Here is a 14,962-nt window from a genome sequence, read left to right on the forward strand (position 1 = left end):
GGGTTGAAGAATAGAACACAAAACCAAGATTGAGTTGAGCTCAATGGTGTGGCCAAGATATCCTAAAACATTAACCCTGTACATATCCCCATGGTGCCCCAGAACACACACAGCATTACTTCTAGGAGTCCCTAAATTCTGGCTTCCGTTTTCCGTGATGTATTCTTGCCTCTGAAATTAATGTGTTTAAAAAATATTTTTTAGCAACTAAATGCTCATTTTTAAGCAAAATTGTTCCCCCGTGTTGTATCCATTGTGACATGTCCTTGTAAGCTTTTGGATCCTTTGAGAGAAAGAGAAATAGGAGTAAGAGACTTCAGTATCTATGCCTGTTATGAAGGAGGAGTTTTGGAGTCGTTTATCAGAACTTAGAAAATATATTTGCTTGACATTAAGTTTAGATCTTCTCAGAAGTATTTCATGAAAAGATGTGCTGAAAATTATATATAAAGTACGCAGCCAAATTTCATAATATGAAATCTCTGAAATATAAACAGACCATTAAAAAACGAACATGTCATTTATTAGGCACACGCTTCCCAGCAGAGCTGAAATAAATATTTATCTCTATAATGCAGGAAATATTTTCCCAGAAGTGGGTTATATTCTGTGTTTCATCAGCTCAACAAATGCCCGATGATCTCTTTTAACTTCTCTGTGTTGAATGTCAACCAAATACATCAGGTCAAAAGTCAACCACACACTCTTCAATCTTTATGGAGACCTTGTTGCTAAGGATTCTCGGAAGCAAGGGGTAAAAGAAGTGGTCAACAGCAATTGCTCTGAAGATCGTTCATTCCTGACCTCCGTATACAGTGAGGAGAGAGGCAAAGATGCCCTTTAGTAATTCAACCTGTACCTGTTTAGTGCCTATCTCCAGGGAACTCAGGTACCACGAAAATTTGTTTGACCCATTCCATAAGCAGAGCATGGATCTGGTCTCCACACTTGCAAAAATAGAGAACTAAGATGTAGCAGAAGTAAATAGTCTTCCCCAAGGCAAAAATCTGTAATGGTATTGAAAGTTGGGCCCAGGCTTCTTAAATGTCGAGTCACCGCTATTGTTTAGCATAGTTTCTATTAAAAATATTCAGTTTAGTCATCTTTTTTTCCTAGAGAGCATAAAGCAATTTAAAAGAGATCATGTATTTGAGCTGACTACAAAGAATAAAGATGCCTTGTCAAAAAGGAAAAAAAAGTGCATAAAGTATTAATTTCCCTTTCACACTGCCGAAAGCATTAAAGAATCTCTCAGTTATAAAATGTGAACTTTCTTCCTCTATATGGATTTGGCAAGTTACCAAACTCTATTGACTCTTCCTTTATAATACATTGGCTATCTTTTCGTCTCACTTTCTATTCTTTCAAGATCTCATCCACTCTGATGGCTTTAATTACAACCTATATGTGGATGACTCTCTGATCTGTACCTCTGGCTGAGATTTTGTTGGGGCCATCAGATACCTCCCCTTGAATATTTCAGAAGGATGTTGAACTCAACGTACCCAAAATTTAATTTATCATCTTTTCTCTGAAATTTGCATTTCTTTTCTCAGTAAATGGCATCACATCCAATTGTTCAAGCCAGGAACCTGGGAATTTCCCTGACCCCTTCCTCTCCCTGACCCTCCATTTCCAAGCAATCAGTAAGTCTTGTTACTTCCACATTCTTTTTTTTTTTTTTTTTTTTTTTTTTTTCCCACATTCTTTTTTTAATCCATTTGCTTCACTTGATACTCACCCTTGCTTCCAAAGCCCTGATTTACCTAATTGAACTATCTGATCTTTCAGCCTCCCTTGCTGCTAGCATAATTCTAGCCAATGAGATGTAAATGGATTTCACCCCATAAGTTTTCCAGGATGGTTCTTTGAAAAGATGACTAACTAGCTGTCCCGTTGTCTCGGCGCTTGGTCTACAATTTTTCCCTTCATCCTGCGTAGAATGTAGGTACAATGTTTGAAGTTATAGCAGCCCTTTTGTGGCTATGAGGAGAAAAGCCACATGTAAAATATGGTGAAGGCAGAAAATAGAAGTCTTGGTGCCTGATGACAACATAGTACTACTGTGTTAGGATTCTCTGCCTTCAGATTTCTTATTATTTGAAAAAACAAACCAATAAACCACAAAATCCATCTCTTATCTCACCAAGCAAGTTACTTGCTGCGTTTCTATTACATGAAGCCAAGAAGGCTTACCTCTGACACACCTCTCATATTCTGATTTTCAGATCCAGCAGCAACATTCCCTTTTTTTTTTTTTGGCCACACCCACATTGCTTACGGGATCTTAGTTCCCTGACCCGGGATTGAACCCATGTTCCCTGCAGTGGAAGCGCTGTCTTAACCACTGGACCGTCAGGGAAGTCCCAACATTCACTTTCTTAAAATCTTTCATGCGCTCCCACTGCCCGTGGTATCTTTTTCAAACTCCTAAGCAGCACCTACAATGTCCTTCAGATCTACTCCTTACCTTCAGCTGAGCCTTATCTGCCCCATCAAGTTCCAAACGCTAGCCTCAATGAACTACTTTCAGTGCCCCACACATATCATTCTATCTCTCAACCAAGACTTTGCATATGGTACTCCTTCTATGCAGAATGTCTTCCTTTTATAACTTCTCAACTTTATTTGGCTAATTCCAATATTTGGCTAACTTTATTTGGCTAATTCCAATAGTTTTCCAAAACCTGCAAAACCCCTAAAGGAAACCTTTCCTAATCCGCCAAGCCTAAATCAGGTTCCTCTCATCTAGGTCTCCATGACAACTGGATGCCCGGTATTTATCCCTATCAGAATGGGAAAAAGATTTAAAAAGTAATGGCAACTGTTTTTAAACTTCTCTCTCTTCCCCAAAAGACAATAAATTCCCTAAGAAAAAGGCTGTGTCTTAAGGACTATTGTAACTCCAGATACTGTACTGCAGTATCTGATAAATCATTCACAGTTGTTGAATGAGTAGATGAATGAATGCATTTACATCACACATATCTATCATTCGAACTCAAACCCCTCTCATTATGTGCCCATGTAATTATTCATTCTAATTCATCCACTATTAGTCAAGAAATTGCTGTGTATAATTAAACGCGGAACAAAAATAATGAAAGTCAGGAGCTTGCCTTGAGCCACATTTTAACCAGAAGAGGGTATTGATCCCTGAGTACGTAAATGGGGATACCCGTGCTCTTTAGTGTAATTAAGCTTATACTTAGATGTATTTAAGTAATAGAATTTAGTAATTTTTATATATTAATATCTTTTCTTTTCTCTGGTTATTTTTTTTTTCATTGATTGCTTTGATTGAAAAAGCCTCACATAAAGACACTCTTTAGGTGCACTGAATCAGTACATACTGACCTGGAAACAATCTTAAGATTGATGACTTACTGAATCTATAAGAACTGATTTCCAAAGTGGAGGCAAAACCAAATTTTTCTAATTGATGATTTCCAGGCTTACAAACACTTCTTGAGAATTAAAACATTCCAAGAGTTTGGAATGTAATGTTGATGTTATTTTTTTTTAACAGTTTTATGAAGGTATAAATTATATACCATACAATTAACCAATTGTAAGTGAAGAGCTGGAATTTTTAGTGTATTTATATAGCTGTGCAGCCATCACTGTAAAACAAATTTATAACACAGCTATCACTTCCCGGAGTGCCACTGTGCCCATATGAAATCAATTCCTGCTTCTTCCCCCAGCCTCAGGCAACTACTCATCTGCTTTCTATCTTGAGAGTCTTGCCTATCCTAGAAATTTCATATAAAAGGAATAATATAATACTTAGTCATTTTTGTCTGGTTTCCTCTACTTTGAATAATTTGGAGAGAAGCCATCATCTATATTGTTCCGTGTATCAGTAGTTTGTTCCTTATAGTATTGATCCATTGTGTGGACACACTACTTGATGGACAAAATCCATCCACTGCTTGATGGACATTTGTGTTGTTTCCAGTTTTTGACTACTACGAATAATACTGTTATGAAAATTCATGTACAAGAATTTGTGTGGACATATGTTGTAATTTCTCTTGGATAGCTCTCAAAGAGTTGAATTGATGGCTTATATTTTAAGTTTATATTTAACCTTTAAAGGAAGTGCCAAACTGTTTTCCAAAGTGACTGTTTACATCCTTACCAATAAAGAAAGAGGGAGCCAGTTTATCACATCCTAGCCAACACTTAGTACTATCACTTTTAAAAAATTATTATGGCTAGTGTAATCTGTGTATAATGGTATCTCATTGGAATTTAATGAGTAATGGCATTGGGCTTCTTTCCATACATATATTAGCTATTTGTTGTCTTTGTAGAAATGTCTGTTCAGTTATTTAGCTCATGTTTTTTTATTTAGTCAGTTGCATTTTATTACTCAGTTTTTTACAAGTCCTTTATGGAATATATGATTTGCAAATATTTTCTTCCAATCTGTGACTTGTCTATTTATTCTTAATGAGGTGTATGTGTGCTTAAGTACAAATGTTTTAAATTTGGAAGTAGTATAATTTATCAATTTCTTTTATGGACCGTGGTTTTGGTGTAATATCTAAGAAATTTTTGCCTAACTCAAGGTCACAAAGTTCTTCTTCTATGTTTTCTTCTGTAAGTTTTATAGTTTTGTCTCTTATATTTCAGTTTTTTATCCATTTTGAGTTAATTTTTGAGTACGGTGTGAGATGTGGTTCTAAGTTCATTTCTTTTCATGTTGCAATTCAATTTTCCATGTGGCATCATTTGTTAAAAAGACTATCATTTTCCCCACTGAATTGCCTTGGTACCTTTGCCAACAATCAGTGTGAGGATTTATTTCCATTTGATTTTTTTTAAATGTGTTTTTATAAATATGAGGTTTAAAATGTAAAAATAAAATAATTTTGAGTGTTAGCATGTTGCTTTCTAAATATGTGTCATTTTTTTTTTTTTTTTTTGCGGTACGCGGGCCTCTCGCTGTTGTGGCCTCTCCCGTTGCGGAGCACAGGCTCCGGACGCGCAGGCTCAGCGGCCATGGTTCACGGGCCCAGCCGCTCCGCAGCATGTGGGATCTTCCCAGACCGGGGCACGAACCCACGTCCCCTGCATCGGCAGGCGGACTCTCAACCACTGCGCCACCAGGGAAGCCCTAAGTATGTGTCATTTTAAAAGCCATTCTATTAATTTCCATTTTTTACAAACTGCATGCAATTAAATTAACTTATGAGAGAGAACTTTAATCGAATAAGATGCTTACATGTGAATGGACAAAGATAAAACCAAGTCCAGAGTTGAGTTATATCACCTTGCTAGGAAATCCCTTCAGGAGATGAGGTTGTCATTTTGCTGTTATCCTGTTTTAACAAGTAGAACACTTCAGCCTTGGGATATGCTTGTTTCATATTCTGTTCGTCATTTCCCTCCAGATATCACCTAAGCTGGATGAATAATAATTAAAATGCACAAGAACAGATGTTATTCGGTCTCTGTCAGGCACTGAATAAATGTCTGATGTGTCATTCCTTCCCATTAACTGTGGATGAATATCACAAGAATGGTACCTTAGTTTCCTAGGGCTGCCATAACAAAATACCACAAATTTGGTGGCTTAAAATAACAGAAACTTATCTCACAGTTCTGAAGGCCAGAAGTACGAAATTGAGGTGTTGGCAGGGGTGGGTGATTCCTTGCTTCTTCTAGTTTCTGGTTGCTCCAGGTGTGCCTTAGCTAAAGGCTGCATAACCTCGACCTCAGCCTCTGTCCTCACATGGCCTTCTCATTTTGTACCTGTGTCTCATATAAGGACACTTGTCTTTGGATTTAAGGACCACCCAGATAACCCAGATAATTCATCTTGAGATCCTTAGCTTAATTACATCTGCAAAGACCCTTTAGCTGAATAAGATCACATTCACAGGTTCCAGGCATTGGAATATGGATGTATCTCTTATGGGGCCACCATTCAACCTATGAAAAAATGGGTAGAAGACTGGGGAAGGAGGCAGAATATCACTTGTTATTCATTTCAGTGGCATGTCATTTTTGGACAAGCACAAATCTCAAACCTGGGATTTCAATGCCTTGGGAAGTGGAAGATGAAAAATTCAGGAAAATGTGGAATCACAGAGACAATTTCATAAATGAGCTACTAATTCTTATCTTTTTAGATTTACTTTTTTTTTTTGAGGTTCTTCTTTAACATCTTTATTGGAGTATAATTGCTTTACAGTGTTGTGTTAGTTTCTGCTGTATAACAAAGTGAATCAGCTATACATATACGTATGTCCCTGTATCTCCTCCCTCTTGCGTCTCCCTCCCACCCTCCCTATCCCACCCCTCTAGGTGGTCACAAAGCACTGAGCTGATCTCCCTGTGCTTTGCGGCTGCTTCCCACTACCTATCTATTTTACATTAACCTCTTCTAATCTTATACCAGCTGAAAACTTGATTGGTTTATTGTTTATGTCAGAATTATGTTTTAAAGAGAAATCATAGTTGACTTGTATTTCATCATCTGACTTAATTTTCTAGATAACTGAGAGTTAAGTCTTTAAAGTTTCAGTAGAAATCTTTCTAGTGGGCATTAGATATTTTTCACACACTAAAAAGGGTACATTTAACATCATTTGACAACTACCTTTCATTTACTCAATCCTCTCTTCCCTTTTAAAATTTATGTCATTCATTTATTCCATATTTACTGGGTTAACAAGGAACTTGTACAAAGTTTTTAAACAATAGCAACAGTCTCACAACTTTCAACATCTCACAGACCAGGTTCCATTAATACTTTCTTTACAACATTTTTTTTCTTCATCAACAAACTTCATAGTAAATTATGCTAGATTCCACTGTCTCATTTACCACACCATTCAATTTTAACTGCACTCTGGTTTAAGCACTGTTTAGAACCCTTAAGAAGAAATACAGTATATTCTTAGGTGCTGAGAGTAAGTAAGTAGGAGACAGATGGGTCAATAAAGGTAAGTGATATTATTAGTTTTCATATTATTGTGACTGTTCAATAATGACTTTCCCAGTGGTTATGAGACTCCTTGTCACTCCTTTCCTCTCATCTTGATGAAATCTCTTCACTGAGTGATCTCTTTCATTCGTAAGGTGGTATTTATAAATTATTGACTTCTAAATCCCATGACTTATTCTCAACCTTCATCTTATGCTTCCATGCATTAATTGGAACCAATTATACATTTAGACTTTCTTGTTCTTTGGCTTCCATGACATTTTGCTCCCTCTGTGATCTGTTTGCTAGCCCTTCTTTTGCCTTTTGGCCCCTGAATATAGACTCTCTTGGTATTCATACTCTTGAACTTCTTTTCTCACTCAAAATTCCACTTTTATCTCTAATCTCCATACTTATGACTCTCAGATTGAAATCTCAAATTCTAGATTTCCCCCTAGAATCAAAACCCGCATTCCAAAATGCCTGCCTGTAATCTCCATCGTGTTATTTCCCTGACCCTTAAAGTCACCCAGCCTCATTATTTTCCCTTCAAAATTATTTTTTTCCACAACCAGGGTTTCTTAGTGGCAATAGTGTTTTTCCTGTCACCCAGATTGAAACTGAAAAGTGTTTTTTAAGATCACATTTCTTGGTAAATCCTAGCTAAAAGTAGAGCAGTCCTCTCTAGTCTATGAAAGTCCTCTACTTTGAATATCCACCTACTTAAAAGCTCCCATATTTGTCAGTGAGGGAAAAAGGGAACTATATTTCCAAGCCAGATGAGAAAAAAATTAATCCTGGAGACCATAGTCTCCATGAGAAAGGAAAGCACTATATGATTACAATATATGAGTTATTTTTTTTTTAATTTCCGTTTAGCTGTTGCTCTCAACATTCAGTGACTTACCAAGCCATATACATTTGTCTTCTTCAAGATCAAAAGCAGGAATTTTTAGACATAATTTGTATTTGAATTTCTTTTGTCCCCTTTTCAATGGGGGACTATTAGTCAGGGTTCTCCAGAGAAACAGAACCAACAGGATATATCTCTTTCTCTATCACTATCTCTATCTATCTGTATATATCTATTTCAGAAAGAGAAAAATTTATTATAAGGAACTGGCTTACATAATTATGGAGGATGAGAAGTCCCACAGTCTGCAAGCTGAAGGCCCAGGAAAGCTAGTGGCATAGCTTCAGTCCAATCCCAAAGACCTTGAGAATCTGGGGAGACAATGGTGTAAATCCCAGTCCCAGTACAAAGGCCTGAGAACGAGGATAGATGATGCTGTAAGTTCCGGTCCAAGTGCAGGAAAAAGCCAGTCCCAGTGCAAGTGCTCAGGCAGAGAGCAAGTTCTTTCTCTCTCTGTCTTTTTGTTGTACTCAGGCCCACAAAGGATTGGATGAGGCCCATTCACTTTGGGGAGGCCCACCTGCTTTACTCAGTTTACCAGTCCAAATGCTAATCTCATCTGGAAACATCCTCACAGACGTGCCCAGAAATAATGTATAGCCAAGTATCTGGCACCCACGATCCAGTCAAGTTGACTAGTAAAATCAACCATCACAGTGACCTTGGCAAAACTGCTTAACTTTTCTGAGCCTCAGGTACTTTGCCTGCAAAATGAGGGAATTACTGTCTATTCCACAGGGCTATTTTAAGGTTTAAATAAGATAAACAAGTTAAGAGACCTATCCTTGCACATAATGACTGTTCAGTCAATGCCAGTTCCTTTCCCTGTATTGCTTATGAAAAGATCAGTTTAGTTATACTACAAGCCTGTTGTTATGGGTTGAATTGAGTCTCCCCAGGCAAAAATATGTTGAAGTTCTAACCCCCAGTACCTCATAATGTAACTGTTTAGACACAGGGTTATTAAACAGGTAATCAAGTTAAAATGAGACCATTAAGGTGAGTCCTAATCCATTGTAAATGGTATGTCTATAAAAAGGGAAACATTTGGACACAGAGACACACACACAGGGAGAACTCTACTTGAAGATTGGAGTTATGCTTTCACAAGCCAAGGCACTCAGAGGCTATGAGATGGGCCTGGAACAAATCCTTTCCTGGTGTCTTCAGAAGAGGCATGGCCTTGCCAATACCTTGATCTCAGATTTCTAGCCTCCAGAATAGTGAGACAACAAATTTTTGTTGTTTAAGCCACTTAGTTTGTGATACTTTGTTACAGTAGCCATAAGAAACAAATCTACCTGTATTTCTTAGATTGACCATTATTTGAAATGACATCTCTTAGGGATAATTCCTTATTAGTTCTTATCAGAATATGTAAGGTTCTTTTCCAATTTCAAAGAAACTAGGTCCAAAAACCCTTCTGGCCCAACTCTTAGTTAACATGCCTCTTCAAGAACGGAGAAGGTAAGAAATCTCCCTGCTATATGACCTGGTTCTAGTTTTTCAGAATCTTACTAAGTCTAGGCTACTCATACAGGTCATGGGGTTGATGGAACAGATAGGTAAGCTGACAGTTAGATGGATAGATAGATAGATAGATAGATAGATAGGTAGATAGATAGACAGATAACAGATAAATGTAGAAAGAGAGAGGAGGAGATCTCTATTTCTATCTCTGTATATATGGCTATATTTGTAGTTACATCATCTGTATCTATATCTGGTCTGCTTTTTAACAAATGTGATACCACAAGGTTTTTTCTCCCCATTTTATCAAAAACTTGCTGAAAACACCATTTTAATAAAATTGTCATGCCGTACTCTCATGCATTTGTACTTAACGATGACTTGCCAACCATTAACGTATCATTAAGCAACTGATGTCCTTTCGCCTTTGGCCACATCTTTTAAATAAAACTTTGCCCACATTTCAGAATATTTTTTTCAGACAGTGTACCAGAAGGCCAATTACTAGGGCAAAGGCCATAAACATTTTTAATATTCTTGATACTTTTTGCGAAATTGCTTTGCAGTGAAGTGATGTTCCTTCCTTTGGGGCTCAGTCCCAAGACAGTTCTTTGTAGCAAGAGAAGAAAGAAATAAGGTCACATGGAGATCAGTTGGGAGTGTTAGTGTTCAACTGTTACCAGCAGCAAGTAATGAATATTTCCTTGTGAAAAAGCTCAATGCCATGCATAACATGTAGGTAATTCAAGAAATCTCTGGCTCCATCTTTCTGGTACCCCAACATTTCAGTGCAATTTGGGTATTAAATTATCCATTCATGCACTGAGTTGAAGGTATCTCTGTCCCCTCTATTCTCTGAGATGTTTCTGCTGACCCGCACACTTGAGTGTTTAGTTCAGAGATAACTTTCAATAAACAGTTGTCACTTGAAAATAAACAGTCTGGACAATGTATGGTTCATTTGGAACACTGAGAAAATAAACAACCTTCCTTCCTGTTTTTACAGCCCTTTTTGGAATCTGTGTTCCAGATATTTCCCCTTCTTCCCCAAAGAAGAAGGTTTTATTTAAAATAAAGCTGTTCATTTGGCACTTCTGGGCGGCCCTTTTTTGAAGAGCCACAGCAATGGGTGGCTTCGGAGCCCATCTTCGAAGGAATCAGTTCATCCTTCTGTTGCTCTTTCTTTTGCAAATTCAGAGTCTGGGTCTGGACATTGATAGCCGTCCTACGACTGAAGTTTGTGCCACACACATAGTTTCACCAGGACCCAAAGGTGAGGAAAGAAAAATGAAACGCTCATATCTAGTAAGTAAGCTCTCTTACTTCATCCCTCAACCCCACTCTAGCCCCCAATGACTTTCTCTACTCCCTTCCTTAGAGTTCTCTCACTTTCCTTCTATTTTAGAAAAATCAATGTCTTGTTACTTATTTTAAGATCTCCCTTGGTGTTAGGTAAGAGAACGTGGGGAGGCGCTGGAAGGCTGGGGCAGGGCTGTGTTGGAATTCACCCAGGGCAGGGGGAAGTTCCATCTTCCGTGCTGCTCCAGGGGAGATACACAAGCAAGACATCAACCTTCCGGAATCCTTTCCTTAAGAGCATCTCTGTTCATGGGCTGTTTTTACTCCAACTGCTTCCTCAGACTGATTTTGGTAAAGCTACTAGACCAAAGCTCAGTAAAGTAAAAATGAATTCTTTCATGTATTTCATAAATTAAGGGGCTTCTGAAGAGGAAAATATTCATCAAGGATTGGAGGTAGCATAGAAATGAACATTTCTTTATTTGAAAGTGGAGTTTTAGGGCCAAGTGCCTTCAGCTGAAGGATGATAGAATATTGCAAACATTGTTTTTCAAGTAGAGCCAAGGTCCAAATGCGCTTCCAGCAACTGGTTGGTAAAAAAATGCTGTTGTTTTCCTGGTTTCAGCTCTGACCCTTTTGTTCTGGAAGTGGTCACTGCAGCACAAATTGGTGCTCCCTCATTAGTAATTCATGCTGTGTTTCTCCAGGCTAGATGGTGGAAGAATTGCATCTGCTTAAAATTTTAAGTAGAAAAAAAGGGTCTTTAAAAAAAAAAAGAAAAGCATTGTCCCGTGCTTGTCAGTTATTTAAATGTGTATTGCTTAAAGTGCATTTTTCTTAATCAGTGAATTAATTTCCTCCTAAGATTGCAATCCAAGTTTTAACCTTTGATGCCATAAAATAAATGCAGGGAAGAACAATGAGGCCTTGGGGCTTCCAAATAATTTCTTGGGTGAATAAATGAATAATGCGAGGGTAAATGTTCGGAAAGCAAAGTTTCAATTAGAAATAAAGTACTTACTTAAAACCATTACTGGACTTTTCATAGAATAGAGGACACTTTGTGTTATTCCTGGGGTTTCATGGGAAATGCTAAAAATTAAAATTGAAACTTTGTCCCTTCAAATGGCAGAATCCATTTTAGAATAGAACTGTTAAGCAGTTTTCCTTGCAGAGAAACTGCAACTTTCAAACTGGAAGAAGAATGGACAAAGAATTGTTAAAATAATGTCCAAAATATCGTCCAATTCAACAATTCTATTCATTCCAACTCAGCCAGCATATATTGAATACCTATTAAGTTCTAAGCACTGTTTTAGGCACAAGCGATGCATTAAATGATATATATTAGTGTCATGAGCAATGGGGACGTAAATAATTTAGGAGGGAGAGCAGAGGGCAATTAATATTTGCTGGATACCAGCGTGGGGTCCACCATGAGCCTTCCAACCCTCATTTTTTAACGTAACACAAAACTTCTCCCTTCCCATTAGAAACTCTAAGGTTTCAAACAATGGAAACCTCTTTAACTCTCTTCCTGAGCCTGTGTAGAAATTATGAGATGATTACACGCAGAAATGTGACAGAATGAAGAAGCAAGTGCTCCTGGGGAAGAAAGACTTGGGTCGAAGCCCTCTAGAGCTCCGGGTTTCAGAGCTAAGTTATGGACTTGGTATGATTTCTTCTTCCCCTAGAACCTGGGGACTTGGCATCAAGTGGGTTCTCAGTGGCTTTTTTATTTAAAAGATTCCAAGATTCTGGAACGTACTGAATACCAGCTAAGTCCCAGGCATCATGTGGGATTCTAAAGGTTTCAAGCTAAGGAAGAACTTGTCTTAGAACTTGTACCTACATTGAAAGCTGGTGTTAGAGTGCAAACTCTTGGGGTCAGTTAACTCATTTTTAACTTGCAAATTGCCTGTATGTGTACCACATGCATAACATCAAAAGCCTATTCCTCACTGCCCTTCCTCTGCTCTATGTCCTGTGCTAGACATTGTGGATACACCAAAACACAAGGCATGTTTTTTTTGTCTTCTCTCAAGATATAAACTGCCATCTGCTCTACTTCATCCTGTCATGAACACGGTGACAGTCCTCCCGACCCGTGAATAAGGCGGATCTGTATATTTATCTCTACAAAATGACCAAAAAAAAAAAAAAGCTTGATGGCTAAGCAAACATTTTAACGAACTGGATTATTGCTTTTGTTTAATATATTTTTTTAAGAGCAAGCTGGTCTATATTTTTCTCCCCGGCTAATCATCTCAACACCGGAGTCATCAGCACTGTGCGCAGAAACTTGCAGATACTCTGAGAAACAAACAATAAAAGGAGTTTTCCCTAAATCCATTTGGGAGACTTGGAATTTAATAAAAATCTATAGAGTTGCAAATGGAAAACCATTAATGCTACTCTGTCATACAATATATTGTCTAAGACAGACACACCATTTTTTATTGCACTACTTCCCAAGCTTGACTTAGTGGGAAAAAACGACATTGGATTGAACCTGCTTGATCTTCAGGATGGTATTACATCTGTTTATGCTTCAGTTTCTTTATTTGCAAAGTGAGCTTCATCACAGACCTCTTTTAAGAATAACATCGGCTAATCAAAGTGAACTTTAAGCTGGGTAGACATTATGAATAGAGACTTAACAGATTCTATTTATCTTTCCTTCTCCTTCCTATTTGTCTAAGTCTGTTGAGGAGTCATTTTGAGAATGAGTATTGCTCTAGTTATAAAAAATTCTTCGTTGAAAGCCATTTTTATTTTTCTTTCTATGCCTTAAACTTACTATTTTATGCTGCTTAGTAGGAAAATGTTCCCTTCTTTTTTCCCCCACGTTGGTGGTTTACTTAAACAATTTGTGTGAAAGTCTGACCTCTAGTGGTTTTACTTGAAAACAGCAATGACAAGAAATTTTAACAAGAACTATTAAAAAGAAATGTAAAACCAATAAGAAATATTTGGGTGATGCTTCACAGTTTCCAAGGAACTTTCAAATATATTATCTTGTTTAAGTTTCACAATTTTTCAACGTGGTAGCAATTACTTTGACCTTAAAGATAAGGAAACAGTCTCTATGAGGCCAAGTGGAGGTCCCAAGGTCTTCCACATAGATGTTGCACAGTCATGCAATTTGAACTTGACCCCTGGCCTTCTGCCTCTGTGTCCACCGTCATTCCATGACATCTACTAGAGTCTATTAGAATCATGTTTGAAAATACAGCCCACTGACCCCTTTTTGATAAATGGATAGAACTCTGCCTCAGAACATGGAATTTATGCAAGCTCACAGCCCAACATTGTACTGGACCCTAAAACATGCTGAAAGTGATGACGTGCCTCCTCCTTGATAATGAACTCCATCACTTCATTCGTTTGTTTGGAAATTAATGATATTTCACCCTATTGCTTATTTTGGGTTTTGTTTTAGGAGGTTTTTCTTTCAATGAAATTTGGGTGTATGTGGTCTTAAAGCTCCTTTGCGATCCATCTGGATTCTCCCAACTTCTCCCACCTCAAACTACTTGTCCACTTGTAGTTTGCTTCAGGCATCCTTGCTTTGTCTCCCATTCCCGACCCAGGATTTTTGCACTTGATGTTCCCTCTGTCTGACCCAAACTTGCCCCAGATCTTCCCAAGGAGAGTTCCTTCTTCTCATTCTTGTTTTAGCTCAAATGCCATTTGCACAGTGGGACCCTGCCTGAAGACCCCCTTCACTCTCTGTCATAGTTCCCAAGACATTTTGTTGTTATTTTCACAGACTTACGACCAAATGAAAAATCCCTTGTGTTTTTATATATCTACAGTCAGTCCTAGAATACAAGCTTGATGAAAGCAGGGACCCTGTTCATCTTGCTGAGTGTGTTTTCCTGCTGTCTAGAAGAGTTCCTGACACATAGCAATTGCTCAATAAATACTTTTGATGAAATAAACAAACCCAAATTTTCCAAGATCCCCTGACCGTTCCTTGAAAATACTTTCCAAGGATGTCTTGCAGTTCCCCAAAATGTGTTGCAATGCTTCCAAGAAAACAACTGGTCTTGGGAGACACTGTCATTGTACCACTTCAGTGGTCAAAGAACTTTCCCACCAGTGGCCACTAGTTTTCTGTAAGCACAGCCGTACCACCACTTCCCTGGTACCCCTGTCTCAACCTGGCCTGGCCACTAACTCAGTGCCACTTCACTCAGTAAGGAAGGCTTTCCTTTGCTTCTGAGGGCACTGCAACTCCTACAAGTAACCATCTTGACTCCACACAACTGGCCTGTGATGAACTCATGGGGCCAAGAAAGGCTCTCTCCCCTTCAGCATGACTCTAAGGACAGCCT

At 38.1% G+C, this 14,962-nt stretch overlaps 1 protein-coding gene across 2 annotated transcripts in view; it reads left to right on the forward strand.

Moving 5' to 3' along the window:
* COLEC10 (collectin subfamily member 10) overlaps window positions 1-14,962 on the forward strand; it is a 162,318-nt gene that overhangs the window by 117,684 nt on the left and 29,672 nt on the right. The window contains exon 1 of one of the 2 annotated variants that reach the window (XM_032610431.1): window positions 10,449-10,596. The exons of the other annotated variant lie outside the window; for it this stretch is intronic. Coding sequence (XP_032466322.1) covers window positions 10,449-10,596 — 148 coding nt within the window. Of the gene's footprint in view, window positions 1-10,448; window positions 10,597-14,962 lie in introns of those variants that run through there. 2 annotated transcript variants of the gene reach the window in all.

The sequence above is a fragment of the Phocoena sinus genome, chromosome 17, assembly GCF_008692025.1.
Source record: "Phocoena sinus isolate mPhoSin1 chromosome 17, mPhoSin1.pri, whole genome shotgun sequence".
NCBI lineage: Eukaryota > Metazoa > Chordata > Mammalia > Artiodactyla > Phocoenidae > Phocoena > Phocoena sinus.